At 35.3% G+C, this 27,805-nt stretch overlaps 1 protein-coding gene across 5 annotated transcripts in view; it reads left to right on the top strand.

The window, feature by feature from the left end:
* The window catches only part of PACRG (parkin coregulated), a 225,766-nt gene that overhangs the window by 156,333 nt on the left and 41,628 nt on the right, over positions 1–27,805 (top strand). Inside the window, exon 6 of one of the 5 annotated variants that reach the window (XR_007908291.1) lies at positions 2,068–2,146. The exons of 3 other annotated variants lie outside the window; for them this stretch is intronic. Coding sequence is in view for 1 of the 2 variants with exons in the window: in XM_051811283.1 (XP_051667243.1) it covers positions 19,925–20,013 (89 nt within the window). In the remaining variant the exon portion in view is untranslated. Of the gene's footprint in view, positions 1–2,067; positions 2,147–19,924; positions 20,029–27,805 lie in introns of those variants that run through there. One more of the 5 variants, XM_051811283.1, reaches the window with a different exon arrangement.

Below are 27,805 nucleotides of genomic sequence, written 5' to 3'. Positions count from 1 at the left end.
ACACAACCGCAGAGGCTTAGCTTAAAATGTGAGGACTTCCATTACTATAAAGTAATTATAATTGCAGGGAATAAAAATACTAATGCTATTTTTTATTGGACCAAAATAAATTTAAGCAATTCTGTAACTATTACTTGAGGTCAGACAAGCAGATTTAGTATTTTTCATACTACTTCTCCAGTATATTAGCTAATAAGTTTAAAAGCTTCGAAAAAGGTAATATAGGAAGTTAAATACTATTAATGTGATCATACTTAACATCATTTAATTGAAAATATTTAAGCAGAAAAGGCATTATAGAATCTGAGTCAAATACTATGAAGAAAATGCATACTTGAGCAACTCCAGAGGTTGAAAATGCTTAAAAAATTTCTATATTAATTATAAATCCTAAATTACATTGACATATATATTACTATAACAAGACTGCTACTGTATCATCTATAGTTGCTAAAACACAGCTGAGCATTTTGTTATTTGTGTAAACATGAACAATGAAAAGACTGTTTATTCCCAGAATAGGAGAGAAACGTATTCTAATTACAGTTTGCATTGTTTTGCCTGTGGGTTCCCCAAGAACCAGTCCCTGATGGGAAGCTGCTGCCTCACATTCAGTGATGCATGAACTCAGTCTCTTTGTTCTCTAACGGGGAAAAAAAAAGTATCTGTGCAGTACTATTTCTTGACTACTGCATGTAAAAGGTTATTGTACTTGATTCCTCTGCATCTGCACAGAGCTGACATAGAATCTGTCCTTTCTCCTTTCCACTTCTGCATGTAACTATTGTTAGTTTCCTTCTTCTGTCATCAAAAGACGTAGTGAAAGTAGGGTAGAATCAATCTTTTCTTTCTCTGGTAATGAAAGAAAAATTTTGTGAATTTATACATTGATATCTGAATAATTGTTTATTATGTAAACTGTTCAGAATATGTCAATGAAGGGGAAAGTAAGCTCATAATCACCTGTCCCTTGGGGCAAAATACATAAGCTAAACCAAGTGCCACCAACAGTTATATTATTTACATGTCATGCAAATTTATTTTCATTTTTGGCAAAGTGTTGCATTCACTTTTAAGTAATGAATACTCATACTGAAGTTCTGTTTTATACTATTCTCTGAATAATTAAATCATATGGAAAAATGTCAGAAGACAAAATAAAATGTATTTATTCCAGCCATATCTTCTTACAGCATGGCATATCGTGTGAAAACAACATTAAGCATTTTATGTCATCTGTGCTGGTTGAGGATACATTTACAATAGAATATTCCTTTTCAAGTTGCACACTGTCAGCTTATAGCAATAAGCATCTAAACAGAGTGATCTACAGAAGCAGACAGCCACTGATATTTGGTTCACTTTAATCCTCTCCTTGAACTTTGTTTTGTCTTTGGGAGATGGAGCTTGCTCATCATACTGTCATTCACAGCTTTATACAAATAACATACATTTTTTCTGTCGTGAATAGATTTTAATGAAATAACTTCTGAATACTAAATGCTAACAGCATCTAAGTGAAATATCAGTGTTCCTTAAAATAGATGGGTTTATAATATTTTATAATATTTAAAAATATTACTCTATAGTATTTTGTAATTTATTTTATATATTATTCTAGATGTTATAGATAGCATATAATAGATAGTTTTATATTATTTATTCATTTTCATAATATTTAGAAATATTCATATAATGCAGAAAATTACCATAATTTCCCAAGGACTGTACATAAAACATTTGGTAAATGTAAGAAGTCTTACATTCTAGTTGGACATTACTGATAGTCGTTGTATACCAGATCTCCATAAGTGATCTGTAGAATCAAGGAATATATTGTTTCAGTCTGCACATGTGGTGTAAATTGCATTTTTCAAGTCGCTTTCTCAAACAAGGCTAGTGTGTATTTGAGACTTGTTATGTGCAATTATTATCATTTCAATTACAGTAATTTGATGTCTGCATTTTTTTCTGAACTTGTTAATAATTAGAAATGGTTTTACAAAAAAAAAAAAAGTAAAAAAATTGCAGATCAAAATGCCTTGATTCTCTATTTTGTCCAAGCAGAGCTTTCACACCTGTGACAATGGACCTGCTAAAAGTGGTTTGAAGCTCCCTCACTCAGAAGGTCCATCTTCAGTCTAAGGTAGAGCTGCAGAGGACAGAGGATGAGTCTGCTTAAAAGAATTTGTTTTTCTCACCCTACATGTAGAGTCCCAGCATGAGCTGGGAGGACTATCCTCTTTCATACTGGGGTTTCTTTTCTCACCTACCGTGTTCATTGTGCAAGAAATCTCCTTTATTAATTAGTTAGATGTGATTTTTTTGCTTAATCTTCATTAAGCATTTGGCTTTTAATCTCAGTACTTCGCTCTTGTAAAGTATGCTGCATAATTTCCCATCAAAGATGCAAGAGTTTTCATAGAAAGGGGTCAGAAAGCTGTTGTGTATCACAGGAAAAATGTATGTATGTTGATTATTAAGAAATACTCTTTTCTTGTCACAGCATTAATCACTTTTTTCCTTTTCCAAAATGCCTATTATCAATGCTAATTATCAATGCCAATATCTCCTTAAAGGACATTCAACTTTGAAACACTTAGGAGGCAAAATCTTGGACCCTAAGAAGTATTCAGTCTCCTGAGGAGAAAAAACCCTAAACAGTTAACCAAACACGATACATTGATTATTGCCAGTTTCTACTCAAATTTATCTCTATAATTTGGTCCTCCCTCATTTTGGTTCATTAAATCTGTCTAGAAAAAGTTCAGGGTGCTTAGCAGCTCTGTTATTTTGTCTCAGTGATGGACTCTCAGCATATACATACTGTGCATACTGTGTATAATATATGTGCTAATGTCTGAATAAGAATATTTACAAATGTATTATGAGCAGTTCCATCTGGTAAAATGAGCTGTCAAAATGACTTTTTTTTTTTTAATTAGATTTGAGTGAAATGGCAAGAAATTATGGTAGGCATTGTTTGTAGAGGAAGATCTCTTTTATTAAATTGCCTGATAAAATTAAAGGAAATACTTTTTTCTGATATTCAAACTCCAAGTTAATTTCAGAAATTTTTGAAAATGTATTTGTTGTTCTATACTGATTTGTTAAATTACATCTGGCTTGACGTTTCAGAGATTTCCCATTCACTGTATTTCATAAAAACTGGTCATTAGATGACCATTAAATATTTCTTTTTCCCAAGAAACTCTCTTTTATATGCAGTTTTGCACACAGTTTGTGTAAACAGTCTTTGCATGTAGCCAATCTACCCCTCAGCAGTAACTGTAAAATCTACCTTTTAGATCCTTATATTTAACTCATTTCCAGAAAATGTTGTGTGTTTCTTCTGCATCTCTCTGTGCCTTCTATGAGCAAAATTATCAGCCTACTACATTCCAAGTGGTGACAGTGCTATGCTACTGTTCTCTGTTGCTTGCAGATTGTTCAGTAGAATAGAGCATATTCCAGACAGATTTAATCTTAAAATATGCAGTACTAATTGTGAAAAAAGGCAGGAGGAAGATAAAATCAGTGGCAACAAGATAAACTCCTGGTTGATCTCAGTCAGCAGTATTCTTTGAACACGGACACAAATAGACAGTAAGCTTTGCAAATGTGCTAAAATTTGAAAATGTGCATCATGTATCAAAGGAGGAGAAATATTGGCCAAAGGGTATTTTGATCTGAAATAGCATTACAGAATTACCTTGTGCTCTTTTATTTAGCAATTCTAATAAGGGCTCCTAAAGATCAAACGTGCTTTGTTTGTGTTGGAGAAATTAAATCTAACTGATGAAAAACTTACGATAAGTATTAGATTAGACAATTTAAAGGCTAGGTAAAAAAATATATACACATTTTGTTAAACTAGCTTCTAGTTGTAAAAGATCTTAATTACTTCAGTCTCTAGATAAATTCTGTCCATATCCAGACAGCTAATAGATAACAGGTTGATTCTGCTCTTAGCTCTGTAATAACAGCATGGAGAGGATTGTTTACAGCAATACAAATCATATACAATAGGATAACAAACACAGAAATATACTTAATCAGAAGCATTTATGCCTTGGTTTGGTTTGGTTTGATTGTTTTTTTTTTTCTTCTATACTGCTGATTATGCTCAGGAAGAGAAATGAATTTTCATCCTTATAGAGTAAATCCTGTATTCTTTAGTAACATCTGTCTTTCTCCCACATTAATGTTTTTTAGATTGAAGGAGCATTTGCACTTCTGAGTCACCAGTCAGTTGTGACAGTATGCTCACGCCTCAGGATACTGAGTCCAATGGTTTCATGTATATTAGTCATCTCATTTGCAAGATTCTGAACATGTCCTCTTCAGACTTACCTTAATGCACAGATTTTTTGCAGATATAGGTTTCACGGGCCTTCATAAACCATATAATGAAAGAATAAACAAGATGCTATGAGAACCTGTACTTGACAGTGTATGAAAACTAATTAAAAAACCTCATTTTCTTTTTCAGTTTTTGAGAGCAGTTCCTTTCATTTTCTTGAAAAATCAACTTATCTAGTTTCATCTTAAATTATACAAGCCTATTTACTTTTCTTTTAAACGCTCAATCAGAACTCCTGAGTATTGAAATTAGCAGGGGTTTTGCTATTGATTCAGTGATATTCAGTTTTCTCTACATTTCTCTGTTCCAAATCTTGTTTGTGATGCAGACAGTTGACATTTCACATTGTTAGGATCTGGCCTTCCGCGATTATTATATTGTCTTTATTTATTTATTTTCTTCTTTGTTATTGAAACAACAGGAATATCTGGTTGGTGTAAGGCAGAAACGTTTCATATTTTCGTGTGAAGGAATGTGGGTAGAGAATGTATACACTGTCTTCTTCTATAAGGAGTTTTCGAACATATGTTCCCATGATACGCAACTGAAGAGTACATATATCTGAAAATGATGGCGTATTATAGCGGCCAATAAATATATTCTGCAGTTTGTTTAAATAGCTTGCTTTCTGCAGAGTTTGGTTCAGTGGCAAAAGAATTTACAAACACAAGAATTTGTTAACAAAATTCTACTACTATTAAAAAAAAGGTAGAGAAACTGAGATGTTTTAATTCAGCTCCCTGAGCTGATAAACCAGTTCTACGTGCTGAATTACAGGTTTAAAAACTTAGTTTTAACCAATACACTTCCCGGCCTCCCTGACCATTCAAGAAAATTGACCAAAATCTTGCACTGAAAAGAATGCTACAATATCAAATAAAACCCACATTCCATTAAAGAACATGGTATGTGACAACACATTCTCTTAATTTTCATTCTACACAGTTTACAAATTAATCACTCAGAATAGAAGTGCAGGGAATCGCATGCTCTTCATTATTGATTTATGTATCAAATGTCTTGAGTGTGTAAGTCAGCACCAAATAGATGATGTTATATTTGTCTGAATTAGAATATAACAAATCCAATGTATTCTGATAATTCTTCAATATTTTGGGAGCTTAGTTCTCTGTGACATTGCTTTGCTATATTAGAACATTAATGAAAGAAGTGGTATTTTATCAGAAATTTTATTGTGAAAACTTTACTATACAATGTTTTATTATATTCTTATTAAATTTTAGCCTAGGAAATAAAACCTTCTCTCCATCCTTTGCAACTAACCACAAAAAGGAAGTAAAAGACATAACCAATGACCAAATCTGCATTCTAGTTTTGCTATGATTGCTACAATTACAGAAGATATGGTAATGTGTGTTAAGGTTGCTGATACCAAATTCTAAATACAAACATTAAAACCCCAGAGCATCGTGAGCTATGATTCCTTCATGAATTTAGGAATCATTAACTTGTAACGTATTTGCATACATAATTTCAATTTAGCAATCCAAATTTTTAAAAAAATCTTTGTTGCGACTGCAAGTATATGCATGCATGGGTGTTTATTAGCATGTTTGTGTGTATATGTATCTTTCTGTATCTAGACATCTCCTATCATATGGCACTTGAGAGCATCAAGGATCAGACTGAGAGCAAGTGAAATATCTGACAAGTAGCAAAGGGGGCTGGAATATGTGTCACTAGTGGGAGTAAGGGTATAGCATGGATTCAGCTGTAAATGTAAGGTATTCCTGTAAATATTTGTTCTCTCACAAATTTTAAGATAAGTAGAGAAAATATGTATAAAAGGTATGTTGTTAATTAATCACACAGCCCCTCTGTGAGATTTTAATCAATATTTACATATATCCTAAATAATGTATTTATGAAGTTTTAAGTACTTAAAGCTAGAGACATCCAAGCTAACATATGCCATTGTTTTGTTCTATGTTATTTTAGTCAGTCCTTTAAAAAATCATTTAACTTCATATCTTTCACTGCATCAAAGAAAACATTCACAAATATTCTATCTAATAATAATTAATTTGAGTTAGGAAAGAATACATATATATATATATATATATATAACCTATTAAAAATTAAAATAATTAATTTTAACCACATTTTCAATGCACCTGTAACTATGGATTTACAACTAGCCTATCCAGAATAATACAATAATATAAATACAAATTCTGTGGAAAAATTATTTTGACAAATAAAAAATGAAATAAATAGAAAGGTAAACTCTCCTAATTAATTTAAGACTGTTCAATTGATGTTAAACATACACAGCATTTCTTTTGCAAACAGGCCATTTAATGATGCATGTTGACTTACTATACATGAATCTTTCAATTGATTTGTTTTGGCGATATATGACACTTTGTTTAGAAGTGTAATACAGGGAATTAATCAGTATACTAGGTGTATTAGGGACAACCTTAGAAGCCGATGTCAAAATGCAGTCATTTTTGGGAAGACACTGATGACCACAAGTGAAGGGATCTCTCATAGGGAATTATTTCCTGGCTTCATGTTCATCAATGGTGTGATTGCTCATACAAGTAGTTACAAAACCTTTGTAGATAAAAATGTCTGATATGAAAAAAGTAAAACAAATAAAAAGTTCTCATAATCACCATATAGTAGAAAAACAGATTTGTTTTAATATATCTAGGTGAAGCATAGTAAACCTGTAAACAAAGGATACACCTTGTACTTACATAATAGAGCTTGTCTTTGAAAATGAAGACCCAGGAAAGAACATAAGGTCATTGAAGATCACTGCATCAACAGGAATTCTTGATGCCATGCTATGGTTAAATGGAATAATAGAAGGTTTATAAGAGAAGGACTATCAAATAGAAGTTGAACATATCTGCACACATTTCATTAAAACTATTGTGACTATCATCATGGCTAGGCTTCGCGAATGAAGATTTGGGAAGGGCTCTACCCACATTTGCTACAAGCGTGCTGGTGGCTAAAGAGGCCACTGCGAGACAGACAAGACTGGTTGCAAAAGGCACAGCACAAAGACTCCTTGGATGGTATCGGCAAGACACAATTCTTTCTGCGTTGTCTTTTCTCTTCAGTGGTGATCCTGCGAGCATTCTCAAAGGAAGCAGCGGCGTTATGGATAGTGTATCTCCAGATCTCCCAACTGGAGGCCAGAGTAGACCAGCAATGAAGATCAATGTGGCCAAGATGTAGCTTCAGGGGGTCCTTGTATCTCCTCTTCGGGGCTCCTCTCTTGCAGCAGCCAGTGGCAAGTTCACCATAGAGCATGATCTTAGGAAGGCAGTGGTCCTTCATCCTGGAGACGTGCCCTGCCCATCGCAGCTGTGTTCTCAGCAACATGGCCTCAATGCTTGTGACTGCTGCTTGTTCTAGAACAGATGTATTGGTCACATAATCTGACCAGTGGATGTTTAGGATTGTGCGGAGACAGCGCTGATGGAAGTGTTCTAGGAGACGCAGGTGGTGGCAGTAGATGACCCATGATTTGGACCCAGATAAAAGAGCAGACAGTACAATGGCTTTGTAAACACTGATCTTGGTACTTTTCTTCAAGTGTTTATTTTGCCAGACTCTTTTATGGAGCTTTCCAAAGGCACTATATGCCTTTGCTAACCTGTTGTCTATCTCTCCGTCAATCTTACTGTCCGAGAGGTGATGCTACCTAGGTAATTAAACTGCTGGACTGATTTGAGTTCTGATTGGCCAATGGTGATATGGGGATGATGGAAGACTTCCCGAGGTGCAGGCTGATAGAAAACTTCTGTCTTCTTTAAGCTGACTTCCAGCCCAAAGAGCTCAGCAGCCTCAGCAAAGCAGGATGTTAAGCACTGCAGAGCTACTTCTGCGCGGGCGACAAGGGCGGTGGCGTCAGCATAAAGCAGCTCCCGGACAAGGTGGTTTAAGGTCTTAGTGTGGGCCTTCAGTCCCCTTAGGTTGAATAGGCTTCCATCAGTATGATATAGAATGTAGACACCGTCCTGATCATTGAGGTCTGCCGTGGCCCTTTGGAGCATCATGCTGAAAAAGATTGTGAATAGAGTTGGTGCAAGAACACAGCCTTGTTTCACACCATTGGTTGTTAGAAAGGGCTCAGAAAGTGCATCACTGTATCTGACTTGGCCGTGCTGATCCTCATGAAGTGAGATGATCATTTTAAGGAACCTGGGAAGACATCCTAAACAGTCCAAAATCTACCACAGACCTTTTCTGCTCACAGTATCGAAAGCCTTTGTTACAAAGGTAACAAAGGTTACATAGAGACCTTTGTTCTGTTCCCTACACTTCTCTTGCAGTTGTCTGAGAACTGTTGTGACAGTGCTGTGTTTGAAGCTGATATTTATACTTCAAGAAGGACATGAAATATTGGAGAGATTTCAAAGGCTCTTAGAATTAGAAAAAAAATGTCCTGAAACATGAAATTTACAGGTTTCAGTTTAATCCTTTATACACTGCAGAAACTATTGAGAGAGGACTTAGTTATCTGACTAATAGATAGCTACTCATGACACAGAAATGATACAAGCTCTTGGTAGCACATAATTTTGCCAACAGAGGGTAATACAGTTTCCAAAGACTAAAAGTTGTTAGTTTCAAACTCAACTTACTTTAAGTTCTAGTTGCTCATGTAGTTGTTATACCCTGGAACAATTTATGTATCATATTTAGGATTCTACAATGGCCTTTAAGATAGGACTGGATAGATTTATTAAATAGATACTTTAATCCAGTTCTTAGGGGAGGAAATTGTCATGTATTTATAGCCTAAGATTCTATGGCTATGTCTGTATTAGCAAATAAAATATTCTCAGCCTGTTCTCTAATGGCTCAGCATTTGTGCTTGGATGCCTGCTAATAATTAAACAGTACAGGCAGTATTGGAGCAGTGCTTGGCCATGCTCTGGCCCTGTTTGTTTCATTAATACAGTTGCAGTCTATATTTTTTTTGCTGTGTGAGAGGTGCACCAAATGTCCTGAAAACACCTAGATGAATATCTCTCAATTTTCTTGAATTACATCACAAAATTTGTAGTTATTATATTGATTGCAATGAAAGGATATACTATTTTTGCAAATGATCCTGGTCCCCAAAACTGTAACAAGCAACAAACTTCATAAGGTATCAATGCTTAGTAAGTTCTGTAGTTGTTAAGCGATGAGGTAGGTAACCTTTCCACTTTGCTGCAGGCTTGGAAGGAGGTTTTGAGACTTCAGAAGAGTTAATTATATTTTAACTCAGTACTTCAAAAGAATCTTCTATAATAAACAGCCAGCCATTGCACAATAACTTAGGAATCAGGAGAAGACAGGCAAGATTGGTAGAACTGAGGCCATGGAGTTGCTGAATGTCAGGAGGTACATAGATTTCAAAGCCAAAGAGATAAGCAGACCATCAACACTGATGGTGATGCCTGATAATGTGTATTTGAATAAAACCTGCCTCTTATTGAGAAAGGGAGAGCTCAAAGGTTGACTGATTTTTAACTTCCACAAAGGTAACCACACCTTATTTGAAGCCCCTGTTTGGTTTGCATTTCTTAAGTAGCCAGATGTTCTTATTGTTGGAATTGCATGCCTAATCTCAATTGCATTTTCAATTTGCATTTGAATTTGACTTTGGTGCTCAACATTTTGTTTTAGTGAAATCTCTCTTCATAAGATCAAAATTTCTTAGTAGATAATATTTTCTTTCCATGAAGATATTTATGTACTGTAGTCAAGTTACTTTCCAGTCTTCTTTCTAAATAGCTGAAAAACATTGCAGCTCTGAAGTCTCACACTGTGTGGTGTTTTCTCAGGCCTTGTGGTTCTTTGCTATACCTCTGCCAGTTTTTCACCATTTTTTTTAGCAAGACACAGGATCAATACCTATAATCAAGAATTAGCCTCACCAAGACTATAAAAATTCTTTCTGCTTCTCTCACTGTACTTTTTTAGCATCCCATAAATAAGTACTAGCTTCTTTGCAGTGGAGATCTACATGGCTCATAAAGCCAAAGGTGCAAGGCTTTACATAGAACTTAAATATTTTTCAGTAATATTTCATAAAAAAAAAAAAGAAGAAGATAGAGGGATGAGAATAGAAAAAGCTATGGCTGAAACTGAAATAAATATAGTATGAGATAAAACACAAAAAGGCTGGAATGAACAGTAGATCAGAAGGGACAGAGTTGGATTGATTAAGAGTAACAAATTATCTGATGTCATCAGGGACTAGAGATCCTTCTTCATGCTGATTTGTCATTGTTGACTCCTTCCTGCAGAATGTTTCAAGCATAGGGGAAAGAAGAAAGTGCCATATCTAGGCCTTATGTCCCATGAAGGCAAGTGATCTCCTTTGTAGAATTCTAGATCCCTGGATTCCTTTGTCCCCACAGCACAAACATGCTACAAAGGGACCCTCCCTACCCCAGAGACCTCACAATCTATAGGGCAACTCTGCCATTAACAGGTGGAAGAAAACACATGGGCAGGGGAAGCACAAGAAAACAACAAATCAGCTCTGATCAGTATGAAAACAGTGGTCTATATGAGGGTTTTGTGCTTTTTTGTCTTCATGGCAAAGAAGGATTTTAAATAGGGACTTGAAGGTGGACAGTGAGCATGGCTGTGTGGACATTTAGAGTGTTCCTACTTTGTATAAGGGTAAAGTGTAGCACATATTTGTACATGTTCTTACAATTTATTTTTTGTGACAAAAATGATTAAATCTGGACCTATGTATTTTTTTTTTAAGTTCACTGAAATCATTAAAACAAGACATGAAATGTGGCTTTGCAGTTGTAATTTTGTATTAAAATCTACAGTTTACTAAGTAATCAATTTTAAACAATGCATACTTGGAAACATTTTCAATTTTATATTCATCAGGATATACGGGATCTTATAAGACTAGCATTGGAAGGCTTGGCTTTTTTGTATTGGTTGGAGTTCCACATTTCCTATTCCTAAATCCTGTTTCCTCTTTCTCTGCCAGCAGCAGTTGTATATTTCTGCCCATTCTCTTGGGCCAGGTTCAATACTTGCTTCACCCTGATGTTTTTCCTACTAGTGAATATGATCTGGCAAAAAGATTATAATTTGCTATCAAGGCTAGGATGCTGAAGTGACCTGATACAGTATGAGATGATCAAGTCCAAGTTGATAGAATGAAGACGGTGGGAATAGAGAGTGAGTTTGGAAGAACAAATAAAGTCAGAGATAACAAGGTGTCAAGAGACTTTATTAAAATGGCACAGTCTCTGTCATGGGCTGGGAACCACAGCCTGAATGACCAACAACAAGGCAAAAAAACTGAAGAAGTTTCATTGGCTAAGGGATAAAATTCCTTCACTGAATCAGGAGCAAATATACTCCCCTACAGTACTGAGGGCACCCTGTGCTTCTGCATATGCTCAGTTTCCTATGGGGCTCAAGAGCAGCTGTAGTTACCTGTAGGACTTCACAGCAGAAAATGTCCAGCTCAAAAGCTTACCCACATTTTCATTTTGAATATGATAGTGTTAATAATTGTTATTCATAGCCTTTATTGTATTTTTCAATAATAAATATCAGAGCTGTTTTATCACACTTTCTGTGATGTTGTGGTGATTGTAGTATAATCTTCTGACATTGTTGTGGTATTTTGCCAGATCACTCATAACTGTTTTAAAAAAGGTATTGACCTACTTAAATATGAGAAATCGAGTCTGATATAAATATACCTACTTATTGACTGTGTCAAGAATACACCTCTTATCTTGTACTCCAACCACTAAAGTAGTTTGTTGCTATTATACCTACCACCCTTAAATTCTCATAAGTGCATCAAGTACAGTATAATTTTATTTTTCTAATACTAGTAATAATTCTAAAATAATACATCCTTTGCTTGTGCATGGTTTCTACAGTTTACTCCAGAAATGTCTTTTTTTATAGTGTCAGAAGTCTGAAAATCTTGCAATTATTTGGATTGACATTGTTTAATAAGATAAATAATAAACAGGATGACAGTGTTTATGATAGATCAACATATTACTGTTTCTTTTCATTGATCTTTTAAGAATGGACTTAGCTAAATATTTTTATGTAAAAAGCTGAATTACAGTTAATTTTGTTTTTCCTTATTTACAGGATCTGTACTCCAGCATCTCATAAATAGAAGCCACATAGTTTAGAAAGGTGGAATTAATTTTTTTAAATCAAAATGTATGGATTTAATTACATATTTACCTCAGTTAAGTCAAAATACATTTTAGCAATTCTATTGATTTCCTGTTTTCTGCAGTGTTGTATATCTAAAACCAATCAAATGTGCTGTCAGACTAATTTTGACGGGGCATATAGCACAGTAGATAATTACTTCACTTTGCTTAATGTATTAAAAATCCATAAGTAGACATTTCTTTTATGTGAAAAGTGGGCAGCATAGTAGAGAACAGGAACAAATAACAAAGAGGAATACTCAGTGACAAATGCAGACTAAAGAATAAAAGCTGATTAATTCAGAAATTTTGAGAGCTGATTATTCATTATACTGTAGTTGCATGTACTGCACCAGAATTTCTTTTCAGATTCTTGGGTTCAATTCTAAATCAGAGTTTCATAACATTGTTTTCTTCTGCCCTTTTTTTTTTTTGCAAGAAAATGTTATTTGTCCTGTATTTCTGTCACATAAACACCATAACAAAACTGGGTTTAGAGACTAATTCACATTTTAGTGTTTATATCATCAGCATCTGGCACTATAGAAAAGATTTTTCTGGAGTTTGTAGAAATCACACAAAAGATATATTCCTTCCAGTGCTAAATGCAACTAGTAGTATTTACAAAAGCTAGCACACATTGTCATTCTAATATGTTAAGTATAGCTAGGTTGGCAAGTCAGTAATTGTATCTTGCAATGTACTTGTTTCCAAAGACAAAGTTTGCCAACAGTAGAACATCTGAAAATCTGAAGCAATGCTATTTTTGTCCTGCTAAGTTGTTACCTGTACATCAGGAAATTCTGTGAATCTCCTGAAGACAAATACTATGAAATCTGATTTTCTGTAGGGCTGTCTAACTCCTGGAGCCCCCACTGACTTTAGTGTGTATATGACTTATTAAAATTGCTAGGGTATAGACAAAAGTAGGAAGAAGCATCTCATAGCCAGTGATTCAGCACACTAAATATTTGAAAAAAGGCTGCTATTTTTTTTTCTGAGAAATCCATATCCCGAGTGGCCTGATGACAGAAGAATATAGTAGTTACCTTGCAAAAAATGCACATCTCTGCAGAATGATCAGGTAGATGTTCAGTGTTAAGTTAGAGAGCCACGGAAAAATCTTGATCAGAATATTTGGCAATGTCCCTCTGGTGTCTTCCAGTACTAGCAGACTGAGTGAACAATCTAGAAGAGTCTTTCCTCTGTTCTTTTCAGCTTTTATGTATTGGATCAGCATCCTTTCAATGCCACCTCATACTTCAGTGAGAGAAGAACATTAGGCCAGTAGGTGCTTACAGTTACAGAGGAGCACAGAAGAATGCTGGAAACAAACAGAAGGAATCCTTATAGGAGGGTATTCATAGGCCATTGTCAACCAAGTCAGCTCCCATCAAACATTCTTCCCATCTTTTGTCCCTCCATTACTTTCCCTCAGTGCATGACTCCACTTTTACAACTGGAAAGCATAGGATATCTATAGTAATTGTAACTTGATACAGTGCTTAAACTATATATTTCATGGTGTATGAATAATTTAATTAAGCATAATAACTGTCTATTCAGGCAGAGAAGGGACAAATGTACCTCTATAGACTTGACCCTGCCAGAACACCAGTGTGTTCACAAGACTTGAAGTTCTGAAGATTTGCTTTCAAACAGGTGCTCTAAACCTCCCATATTTCTTTTAAGGATAATTTGTTTCAAAATTTGAACTTTTTCTCTCCAAAAAATACCCAAAGGTGTAAGACTTTCAAACTCACAGCTAAAAGTTTAGACACCATGAGCTGCTTTTGTAAAGTATTAGAATCATTTTATTGTGGAAAATTGTACTTGACTAATGGATCAATCATAATAATTACTCACAGAAAACAGCAGGAACTTTTGACTTTTTTTTAAATTATAATTCCTAAAAGTCAAGTTCTAAAAAATTTACCCCTAAATTTAAGACCCTACATCAGTCTTCTCCACAACAGATTTCCTCTCTTTACGTAACCAATCAGGTGTGAGTTAACGCGGTTGTCTGATGAAGCTCCTCTCATTCTCCATTCATTAATTACTGTTTCCCATGAGGAACTTTGTCTGTGGAATGTTCCCTTTATGCCAATCCAAAGTAGCTTAATTCTCAATATTTTACAAAGTCCTGAAAAGATGCTTTTTGGGATAAATCTGTATGCAAATGGGATTAATTTATACTGCAAATATGTGATGACTGTAAAGGCTTAATAACACTTGCCTTCTCAAAGTCACTGGAGTAATTGTAGGAGTTAGAGGTGCAAAAAGCCTGCTGGTTTAATTATATGGTTTAATTTCTGAAGGACACTAAGGAACTGACAGTTTAAACATACATCGGATCCACCTTGGTATTTTGGGTAGATATACCCTTTTTTTAGAAGTTTTGTCACCTAGAACAAATATACTTTAAAAATAAAAGAAAAATAAAGAAAAAAAAGGATATTTTTTAAAAAAAATGCATCCAAGAAAACCCATAAATTAGTTGCAACCTTCTTAAGATTCTCCAACACTGGAAATGGAAGAAATGTCACTTTCTGTCAGCAGATGATCACCTATGTTTTTCAAGTCACTTTTCTATATGTTTGCTGAAGAGAAGAAAATAGCATAATGTATGTTTTGTGACTTACTGCTTTTCAGATTCTATCAGTTTCATTTAAAAATTCACATTTATTTTATGAACAAGTTTTCTCATTTCTTTCACATTGGAATTAAATTGTCTTATGCTTACATTTGCACAATAACAGTTAAAGTATCAAACAAAATAGAGTTCTATTGCAGATTGCTTATCAAAAGTTTACCTTACCTTTCAATACTTAACAATTCTGAATCATCAAAACTAACAGTAGCTGTGAGAAAGCAGGTTCTTTGAAAAGACTTCTGTGAAGAAATAAAATCTCTCCCCTCAGGATTTTTCCATGGTATATTAACGATCCCAGGAAATGTCAAATGCAAGAAAGTATATTCAGTTTAAGTCAAGCTTTGAACAACATTGACTTTGGATCATATTTTAATTTGGAAATTTTAGTTGTTCCTACCTTTTCCATTGTGAGCAATTTTTTCTTCTCTGAACCTGTCTGTAAGCTGAATAGAAGTGGTTAGAGTACAGAGAGATATTCAGGCCCAAAACACAAAAATGCTTATCCTGTGTTTTTCTTCTTTGGACGTATGGATATTTTGTAGAACAGGCAAACTATTTGTGATGATGAAACTTATGCTAAGAAAATATTTTCTGCTGTTGCCAAACTAACATTTGATCATCTTCGAAAGCCATCTAGTATTTAGCACACTTCGGCTGAACTTCATCTGTTCCTTCTACTAACAGTTTCAGGTTTTTCTGAAAGAAGGAAAACATGTTTATACATTAATTTAGTAGTCACCCCATAGTTATGATGAAGTCAGTGAGTTGATAGGGAAATTTCAGGACAGCATTGCTAGACTAGGATTGCTGTACAGTTTTTCATCATGGACAGTAGAAGAAATTGTTACTTAGAGTGTTGTATGCTGTCTGATCACCTATATGCATTAATGGCAGAGGTCAGAAGCTTGCCTTCTTGGTCTGAGAGCACAGAAATTGCAGCTGTCTGAAAAAAAGAGCTGTGGGTTAGAACATGTTAAAATAGTGGGGTTATTGTTTGTCAGACCGGGTGCAAGAACACAAAAAAATCCATGCTTCGCCAGAAGAGAAAAAGAACAAGAAAAGAACAAAAACATTCCTTCTGCTAAATACTAAACTATAGTCATTGGAAAGAATACAAGAGGTTATTCCAGCTCTTTTGTTGACTAAATCATATGTTCTTCCTACAGACAGTTCCTAAAAAAGAACTGTTCTTTGTTTTTCCATGTACAGACACACTATCCGTTGTTTATGAATATAATCATAGCATGCATAGTTTAAAATGTGGGACTATGAGATAGGCTGTGTTTCTCTTTTTGATTTGTCAGTCATTAAAAATCATGGTCCTTATTTATTACAGCTTCTTTGTGATTTGCTAACAAAATTTGTGTCTTTAATTTATTATACATTGCTTCTAATGACAGTCCCATGTTTCATAAACATGGGACTATATTCTTTCATGCCTTATATTTAGACCAGATGTGTTTTGTTCACTACCATTTATTTTTTTACAGATGAAAAAAATTCTCCTCAAATTCATGGAAACAAGAGTATCTCTAAGTCCTCGGGGTCTGTTTTGCTGAAACACTTTGTCAAGCTTTGGACAGGAGCAGACATCTGTGGCTTTATAAAGCTCATGGCTGTCTCAGGATTAGCTGTTGTGAAGAGGATCTCAAACTCTTTTAGCTCTGGAGTCTCAATTTACTCATCCTGCTAGACTATCCACTACCCTCTAGCTCAAGCATGTGTACAGAAATCCAAGACATCAATGCACCATTAGAAATTGAAGGCAGTTGAAGGCTTACCTATGAAGGAATCATTCTGACTCCTTTAGCAAAGATCAGATAGGTGATATGTTATGAAGCATTCATGTTTTCCTTTCCTGGTATTTTGTTTAGTGGGCACTGTGCATCAGTGGCCCTCTACATCAATATTTACTTGCGTTTCAATGCAGAAACACACTGAAATAATACATGCAGTGTTTGATTATCAGAGAATATACTTACATTTAAGTACATTATACTTACATTTAAGTATATTCAAAACTTTTAAAGCATTTTATTGCAGGTTTGAAAACTACATTCTGATTTTATTAATGCCTTGGAAAAAAACATCTTTCTATTGTTCTCTGTCAGCAATCCTCATGTTCACTAATTCCATTAGTAGGATTATAGTCAGGTTACTATTCAGTACAGCACTGGAATTTGTTGCTTCCTTTTGTACTGAAGTACAAAAGCTCTTGTCAAAATTTTTTAAAATTGTGAGCTAAGCAATTTGGTTTCTGGGTTGTCAGAAAACCGAATGTGTGGCAGAGCTCTTCTTGACAACGGATTATCTAGATATTTGCCAATAGCCTCAGCCCTAGGCCTCTTTGGTTTTGTATTCAGTTGAATGAAGGGTAAAAGAACCACAGATGTAGTTATTTTGGGGGCTGTTTTGTTTGGTTGGGTTTTTTTAAACTCACCTATCTTTCAACAGTGCTGTTTAGAACAGCAGATGCCCCCTCTGTGTTTTTGTGCCTTCAGTCATTATCTTCATATCTTAAATAATAACTTACTGTAAGTCCATAGCTCATACTGAGCAGGAAGTCTTCACTGTAAGCCAAATCATTTTATAATAGATAGGATAAATAGATGAAAAAAGTCTTGAAAAAATAAGTAGTATTAAACATGTAGATGTGGGCAGTTTTTAAAGGTGTATCACCCAGCTAGGCTAAACCAAGTTTTGACCACATGAAACTAATGGTTTACACAAACACAAATCCAAGTACATTATTGGTCAACAGGATTTAGAGAAAAGAAATAGACCATGGCTAGCTCAAAGTATTTGGATTTTCTCTAAGTATGATCTCATCTTTGAATTTCCTGCTGTCTTAGTACTTAGTTTGGGACAATTACTACTATACTCTCAGCTCTATCTCAACGTGAGTGAAATGTTATTTTCAGCTGTTATGAGAGAATATTTATTAACTTTTGCATTTCCATAGATCTCTCCTTATGCTAGTCCTGTTATCTAACAGGAGCAATAAAATTTTCCAAATTTTTTGTGACTGCTATTTGACGTTTGACCATTGAAATTGGGACTTCATTGAGCACGTGAAGATGCAAATTTGTGTAGGTAAACTGCAGTTGTAGCCAGGCACCTATCTCAGTCTGATTCTCAGAAGTGATGCATTCAGGGAAATAAATCAGGATTTAAGTGCCATTTAAAAAACCCAGCAGTCAGTTTTATAGATGCTTTTATATCATGATTTAACACTCAATGTGTATTGTTTTCTTTACTATATAAAACATAGTTGAAAGGCTTCTAAAATACAGTCATCAAGGAATCCATTCAGTATTCTGAATGTAATCTGTTCAGTGGAATAATTTGCACTGTACTGAAAAAGAAAAAATGGTGTAACATTAAAAACCTCCAGTTGTGTTTTTAATGTGAAAAAAAGATATTCTTAAGAAATTACAGTCACAGGCACTTTGAACATTTACATTTAGAAATTATTTTCTTTTTAAGTGTATATTAAAACACTTGGCAACCGTCTTGCTTTCTAGTTGCTGACAGACAGTAGGGATATTTGTTGTACAAAGCAGTATGACAAGCTATCTCTGAGCAACATAGTTCAGTTACTGAGACCACTAAAACTGAGTAAACTGGCTCCAGGAAGCTAACCCTGCAGGAGAGTGAGACAAAATCTTAGGCAAAATGCCATGATAACTTGCAGAGTTCAGTTGCCCCAATGCAGGACTTGTGTGCCATGTAGCTACTGCCTTATATACTAAGGACTAAAAAGAGGCAGGTGTTATTGTCAAAGCAGCAAGACAGAGCATCAATGCAGAAAATTTCTGTTTACATATGTATGCTTTAAGAGAAGTAGTTTTGCCATGCAGTCAGTAGGTCCTCTGAAATGAAAGACAAAATTAATTTTGTCTGCTATTCCTTGATTGTCCAGTGAAAAAGCATTTGTTGCTGTAATTTTCAAGCTTTCCCAGGAACATTTAAATGATCATCCAAATCTTGAAGCAGCCTCAAAAGCCTGTCTAGTCTCTGAATTCTTGCCATATTTATAGTCTCTGTAACATTCACAGGGTTCTGCTCCAGCAATGCCAGCGATGAAGGGAATGCTTGCATAGGCTAGCTCTCAGAATTCCTACCTGCCCAAAGCCAGCCCAAACGCATGACAAAACATCTTGTGACCTCTCTACACTAAAAGTCCCACTGCTATGTGACACTAAAAGAGCAACAGTGGCAGATCTTGTGAAAGAGCTATGTAGTCAAAGTTTGAATGCTCTGTTATCAAGGAATTCAATTCATGTTAGGTGTTTAAAGTCAAGCTGGGTGGAGCTGTGGAATGACAAACACTCCACCATCCAGGTGTTTCTTAAATGGATACTTTCTAGCTTTTTGCAGTTGTTTTTTTTAGGTTTTTGTACCACCAAATACTGCTTTTACTGACCAAAAACCTCACCATTGCAAGTTTCATTTAAAAAAATAGTTTCCTGGAAGATGCCTTGAGCAGGAATCTTTTACTTGAGCAGTCAGTGAACCCAAATTATTTGTTTTTAAAAATCATATTATTACTGTTGACAACAGAGCTCCTTAGGATGAGAGGCAGAAAACTCACTCTGGCTCATTAACTAGCAGGCCGGCTTCTCCACCCTGCCCTCCTGTGACCTGGAAGGACACCAGTCCTCCTGGCAGTACTTGCTCATTTTGGACCTGCACTTTTGGCAGGGAGAAGCGGGAGCAGCACAGCTCCATGGACGTGGACAAGCCAGGAGCCAAAGGTGACCCCAGCACAGGCTGGTGACCCTTACCAGTGAGCACAGTCCCACACAGGATGCAAACGTGGCAGACAGAGCTGGTAACAGGGTCTACCAACAGCCACAGCCGGCGGTGGCCTGAGGTCTGTCCAGCAGTCCCCGCCAGCACTGAGACTCTGCACAGGTAACCCTTACTCTTAGTGCACCTACAGCCCTGAGCACCTAACAGCTCATTTGCTGTTAAGGTGAACTATATATATACCATGAAATAGCAAGTATAATCTACTTTTTAAAATCCTGTTGTCTTTGCTGTTGTTACATTCGTATGTGGAACTACTGGCAGACTCTTCCAGTTACGTTCATCAGCTTAATTTAATGTAAAGTGGAAATTCTAGTAATCTCGCTTTTGTAGTGACAGGTGAGACAATTAAGGAAAAATAATAGGCCATGTGATAGGTATAGCCTGTTGGAGTTTATTTAGTATTCTCTAATTTACTATTCTCTAATATCATTTTATGATATCAAATAAACTTCACCTTAAATATAAAGGGGTGTTTATTCACCTTGTTTTTGTGTAAATGACAGCGAGAAGTAGCTAAAAAAGATAGGCAGAAATACGACATTTTCAATTAATTATGGTTATGTACAGCTACTTCTTCTCTATGTGATTCTGTTTGATACACATTATGTACCACGTTCAAATCCTATATTAAAATGATCTGTGGCTTTTTCTTAGTCTTCCCTGGTTTTTGCAGTTCCTTATTTTTCCTCTTGACTTTTCTTAGTGTTTGAAAATGCAGTAGGCATTCATGGGGAGGAAGAAACATCTGTGACTTCTTTTCCAGTTGTTGTTTATAGTGAGTATGTCGTATAATGATATATAGCTTAATTAAGTCAGAAACAATGATTATCGCTGTCTAGTATGACTTGCATATAATTTTATTTATACATCTTGATTATAAGAATTGACTATATCGTAACACCCAGTTTATCTTCATGGTTTGGTCAGTAGGGGCGTTGCCTCACTCACATTGTGGAAAAAGGATATGCTGTTGCTGTCTCTCAGTGACAGTGGCTGAGCTACTGAGTTCTGAAAATTTGTGTGGTTTATATTCAGTGAAATTCCCTCTGCAATGGGTACCCTCATATTTTCAGATTTCTCGTCTTGTGATGCAAAAGGGCCATTTCCAGACTTGGAGAATCAGAAAGTGGAGTTCTTTAAGGGATTAAGAGATTAGGAGATCTATGAGAGGTATAAATGATGCAGAACTACTTTCTCCATATACTCCTAAAGTTGTCATGACTTTGCACTCAAAAAACAAAGCCCCAGAGAGGGTACGACAGCAATAAAAGTTAGAACATTCCTGATAGTTAATTAGTAGAAAATTCAAGTCAGATTGTGGAAATTTGAGATAATTAATTTCTGCTGTAAACTTCTCTATGAAGTTGTCCTTGGGTCAGGCAAGCACTAAGGAAGATTGTCCACAGGGGCTCCAGAGTCTCCATTCTTGGAGTTTTTCGAGACCTAAGTGAACAAAGATCTGAGCAGCCTGATCTAATCTCACAGTTGATCCTGCTTTGAGCAGGAACGTGGATGAGAAGCCTGTTCATGTCCTTTCCAACTTGAATCACTTTATGATTTTCCTGACTCAGACAGTTTTCTTTACATCAGGAACAAAGCCCACCACAACATATTTTGCACCAAATGTAACTCTGAATTTCTTGTAGATATATGCCCCATAACATTTTTATTTTGGAATAGAATATCAAGTAGAATTGACAACTGCCTCATACATGCAGAAAATCAGGCCGTAGCTTTTACTGAAGAGTAATGTCAAAGCTCTGTATTCCATATGGATGTCACCAAAAGGAATTGTGATTTCATCAACACAGCTGCTAGCTTTGTAATGACATATGGGAGTAACTTCTTTTTGATGAGTGTTCTTACAGTCATCAATGTTTCCTCCGCATTCTACATTTTTCCTGACATCATGACTTTAAATATGAACACCGTTTAAAAGGCAGTAGTAATTTCTGACAAACTCTTTGTACTTGTGTTAGCAATCTAACTTATCTCTAGAATTAGTATTGTGTCAAATCTACTATTTCCTGAAGAACCAGATATAACTTTCATTTGTTCTCTAATTGTAAGACAGATATTTTAGTCTAGGATTCAGTTTGTCTGGTACAGCTCAATGTGAACTTAGACTTTTATACACACACAGATGAGTGAAAGTCTTTCTGGATTTTACTTCCATAGGGGAGATTAGGGAAGAAAAATAATTACAAAATAATAATGTCAATGACCTAGAAAGGATAACAAGGATCTTTTGTATTGATCTTATTTCAAAGAAAATATTATACTACCAAGTCAATAACTATGATGACAAATGCATAATAACAGCATAATAACTTTCCATATGCTATGCTATATTTAATGTCATCTTGGGGTATGTAGGAGTTCCTAAACTAAGATAAATCTGTACAGAATAGAATAGGCGCCTTCATAGAAGTACTCCTTATGATACAGTGAATCCCTGATTTATGGGATAAAAATGAAGTATTTCAAGTTTGGGAGGTTTTTTAAGTGGGAAAATACAGTTTGATTTTTTATTTTGTTGAAAATTTAATGTCAAACCACTGGAATTACCATCCTTCAATAGGTATTTTGTGCTGCAAGAGGATGAAAAAGAGAGATGTTACCTTTCCAATTTAAAAAAGTATATTTTAAATGTTTTGAAGGGTACACAAACAACCTCTATTAATGGACATAACACTTATTGAGAAGAAGCAGATGTGAAAGGCAAGTTGGTTTTTCAACTAGTAAGAGCAAGAGTCTGTCTTAGTTCACACACAAACACTTTACACGTTCAGTTACTAGATAAGGCAGTGGGATAAATATTGTATACTTCTGATATCCTTCCCTTATAACAATAGTCGTGGTGGATTTATTGAAAGTAGTAAATGATGAAATATGAAGCATTTAATGGAACAACTGATAATGTTTGTAATCATTAACATTGCTTTAGGTAAGAGTTTTCTTTTATATTCTAATAAATGAAGTTCAGTAACTTTAAATAATACTAATATTATGTTTAAGTTAGTAGCAGGAAAATAACTTTCAGTGGGAAACAGTTTATGTAAGACTGCTACACACTTTTAGAATACAAACATTTTGTTAAACAGTTGCACTTACAATTACAGCTTTATAGTATGCATTTTATTTGTATACAATTTTTACTTTGATCAGTGAATGGTGTGCATGGACATGTTTGTGTTATGCTGAGATCTCCTATAAATCTTGATAAATTATGAAAGCTGCATCCATTCAGTTATCTTCCATAACTGACGGTGAACCAGGAAATATCTAATCACTGCTCTAATAGGACATCAGGTCCCTAGCATTTTTTTTTTATTTTGGGGGTTTGTATTTATATAGTCATTAAATAAACCCATCTCAAATGCCTTGTTGACTATTTCATGACCAAAGGGCAAATCCACCTAATGTTATCAGTCAGAGTGAAAACAGCGAAGGAATGCCTTTCAAAAGCCACAGATGAGAAGGTCATTTGAACATAGGAGTGCTGAGGTAGGCAATCAACAGCACAGACACGAAGATGTAAACTGACATAATAAATGAATAAAATGTATGCCATATCAAGAAACATAAGTTTTAAAAATCATATTTAGCTGTGTTCTAACTCTTGAGAGGGTAGGGGGATGGAGGAAAGTGGTACTGTATTAAGCTTAAATATAAACCTTTTACTTGAAAAATGACTATATGTATTGTAAACTCATGCAAAAACTTTAGGTTATGATGAAATATCACAATGAATGTCAAACAAGTTTCAATTCAAACAAAATACACCTTAAAAGACTGGGAATCTTTCTACAAAAAAGGAATCACATGTTAATAAAAATTCAGCTCCTACCAGGGAAGTGGTTAATTTCATTTCTTCCCTGGGATGTTCCTGAATGACTCCTGGCAACCCTAACACTTGCACTGTTTGTATCAGTCACTAAGACATTAAAAATGTGACTTTTTTTCCTTTACCCCCAGACTCCCTTATGATACAGAGAGGAACAGTAATTTATCCATGTAGAACGGGTCCAGTAACACAGAACATTGACATATGCATTTCGAACAGTCCAGCAAGTGTTGGACACCCAACGTTAATTAATTTTGAGCGCTACTTTAGCTGAGCAGAGGCTTTCACTGACTGGTGAACCAGCTATGTAGTTCACCCTTGCTACCTGTAGTCACTGTTAAGCTCCTACGGCACATTTATTTAAATCAGCTGTTCTGAATGACACTACCCTAACTTCCCTTCACCAGTGTCAAGTGAGACTTGTAAGCTCACCTTTCTCTGCAGCAGTTTCTTCATCTGTTTCTTTGTGGAAGAATCTTTATCCCCAGTTGACGCCTATGAGAGCATTACATGAGAGGCAGTCAAAGATAGCCTCTGGGGAGCTGGAATTGAGGTTGAAGGTCACACATTAAAAAAGTCATTTACTTCTGGTTTAGTTTTGCTCTTAGGCATTATTCACAGCTTTGCTCTGTCTTCAAACAACAGGAGCAGTGGCCCCACTAAAAGAAAAGAAATCTAAAGCTATTGAATGTGCTTAGAGTTAGTAAATATTAACTTGGGCTTTCTGGAGTCAATCCACAGTATGACAAGAGAGCCTCCTCTTTTCATTCCATCACCTTATTGTTGCTGTACTTTTATTATTTCTTTCTTACTAGACGAGGTATTTCTAATGATACTTTTTGACAGCATTTGGTTTTATATGTCACTGAAGTAAAATTCTTCTTCCTTATTTTATTATTGTTGTCATGAGTTGTTTTCTTATTGGTGCTAACTAAAATATAATGAATATTTACAATGAAATACAGAAAAATATTTGTTTCAGTACTTTGTAGTTCTAGGCTAGACATGAAAAGCTTCAGTATATATTTTAACATTTCTGGTGCTGACTGCAAAGACGTTTCAGAATAGATTTGCAAAAATCACATACTAAAGCTATGATTGATCTCACAGAAATGTCTTATCATATGCTTTTGTTTATGGAAATGGCAGTGTATTGGCTTTATCATTTTCACATTAGAGGATTTTTTCACCATATATTTCCATGTATTATTTTCAGCTTTTTTAATTCTCAAGTAACTGGATTTCTGTAAGTAAGGCTTACTTGGGAAATAAGGAGGACAGGGTATAGTCATCATTGAAAAAAGTGTTTTTATAAGAAGGGTAAATGCACGTCTAAAGAAGAAGCACACAGTAGGTACTGATTTCAAAGGGACTTTTCCCTCTCATTCTAGAGTAAATTTAACCCAAATAATTTAAGCTGTCAAGATAGCAAACAGTTAAAGTGAACATAACTTACACACCGTGACATTTTTGTTATTGTTTTTAATTTCCAATTAAACAGAATCACAAAATATGCTGAGTTGGAAGGGACCCACAACCCCTCCCTGTGCTGGGCTAAGGGTTGGACTTTCTTTATAAGGTGTGCATAAATGTGTGCAAATACGAATGACGGAATAGCTCAGACACCTACAGATTAGTGTGTGCTAGTCATGGTCTCTGCAGTCATTACCAGTATCACAGCTACTGGCCTGAAAGTTCCATATTGTTTGCTGGTGAACACCTGGGAAGTGTCTGCACTGCAGCAGCACACTGAGTTGTCTTAGCTAAGGCCAAGCCAGCTGGAAGTGCAACACAGTTCAGAGACAAGGAGAGGTAACAACTGGGATCAGGATGAATATAACTGAATCACTGAGTGCTGTCCTGTGTGGATATAACCAGGTGATGTTATTTGCCACTGTAGATGCTGCTAATGAAGTCCCCTAAAATGCCTCCCTTTCACATGGTTACATATGTGGTTAAGCATATTTCACTGATGACAGTTACAATATTTGCTTTGCAAACTTAAGTGGTCAAGTTCTTTCAAAGTCAGTGTTTAAATGTCTGTGAAATTTAGGGGGGAAAAAAAGCACATTTTATCAAATTAGTTCTGCCATATTGAAGGCTTCAGCTTTATAATATCTTTGTTTGTGCCTCTGCATTTGAGTTTCTCAGGTGAAATTGGACTTTAAAAGTAGAACGTCTTGTTTCTGGGATAAGGAACAACCAAACAAGTCATATTTTTTTTTCCTAGAGTTTTAAGGATTCTTTCTTCACTTTGTCTAGAGGGTACTCAAAGCATTGCAGGCATCTTTATGTTGTGCTTGTCAGGAAAGGATATTTTCAAGAAAGAAAACTAAAATAGATTTAATACCAAAGAGAGTTCTTCATGAATATCTTTCCCTTTTACTCCTTTAGTAAAGCAATTACAGCTTCTGCTATTATTTTCAGAAGTTTCAATACTATGGGGTAACCTGGTATTACAGTCTCTTTTGTCAGAGTACCAGAAAAAGCTTTGAAAAACATTAGCTATAGTTTGAATTCCTTGTCATTGTCACTTGTGGTTTTAATATCACTGTAAAGTACTACGATTTTTTTTCTTCTAAATGGCTCATAGCATCAAACTTCTATTCTATTTCTTTCTTCAAGTAATCCTGTAGGGTCACATGTGTTTTTAGTGAACACAGACAATGAACCTGTGCTGTACACAGCAGTGATCAGGTCAGCTGCAGAAAGATTTTATGGGCTAGTTTTGTCCATTTTATAAATAGGCTTGTGGTTACCCAATAGTTAATCTCTAGCATAAATATGGGCTGTTTCCAAAAAGGGAAGTCCTTTACTACCACCTGCCCTCTGTCCCAGACACCAGCTATTCATTCCAGCCACATTCTCAGTGCTGGCTCATGGGGTCATGCAGGGAGTCAGATGAAAGCAGTGGTGGGGATTATAACTAACAGTTCTCTTGGTTTAGGTTTCATGTACTGATGGGGAATATTAGGATTTGTTCTTTGCATGTATGTTTTGGGTTTTTTTCATGTACTATTAGATTATATTTCTATACAGATTCTTTACCATAAGGTCTCCAATTCTTTAGCTCAGTACAGGAAGAAATTGAAGCTCTTTGACTTGGATAGATGTATTCACAAGAGGTACATTTTCAGGCGCTTTCTATACTAGATTAGGAACGTCCTTTGCTTCCACAGAGAGAAAAATTGAATTCTATAATTTAGAATGAAGTTGTTTGAAAAGATAAGCAATCCTAGAACTATTCGCATATATAAGCATCATAAACATAATGTCTAATGAAAATGAGTTTTTAAAGAGTGTTTTCCAAACATTTGTATACAAGCTTAGCTTAGCTTGAAGAATTAGGGCCTGTTCACTTGCATAAAACCATGCTCTCAGGATTATGATAGCCTTTCCCTTTCCTTTCTCTCCTCTCTCCTCCCCCCCCTCCCCTCCCTTCCTCTCTTCCCTTCCCCTCCCCTCTCCCTCTCCTCCCCTCTCCCTCTCCCTCTCCCTCTCCCTCTCCCTCTCCCTCTCCTTCTCCCTCTTCCTCTTCCTCTCCTCCCCTTTTCTCTTTTTTCTTTTCTTTTCTTTTCTTTTCTTTTCTTTTCTTTTCTTTTCTTTTCTTTTCTTTTCTTTTCTTTTCTTTTCTTTTCTTTTCTTTTCTTTTCTTTTCTTTTCTTTTCTTTTCTTTTCTTTTCTTTTCTTTTCTTTTCTTTTCTTTTCTTTTCTTTTCTTTTCTTTTCTTTTCTTTTCTTTTCTTTTCTTTTCTTTTCTTTTCTTTTCTTTTCTTTTCTTTTCTTTTCTTTTCTTTTCTTTTCTTTTCTTTTCTTTTCTTTTCTTTTCTTTTCTTTTCTTTTCTTTTCTTTTCTTTTCTTTTCTTTTCTTTTCTTTTCTTTTCTTTTCTTTTCTTTTCTTTTCTTTTCTTTTCTTTTCTTTTC

The sequence above is a fragment of the Manacus candei genome, unplaced genomic scaffold (genome assembly GCF_025592945.1).
Source record: "Manacus candei isolate 608988 ecotype Guabito, Panama unplaced genomic scaffold, ASM2559294v1 h1tg000081l, whole genome shotgun sequence".
NCBI lineage: Eukaryota > Metazoa > Chordata > Aves > Passeriformes > Pipridae > Manacus > Manacus candei.
This window is presented reverse-complemented; position numbering and strand designations above follow the sequence as displayed.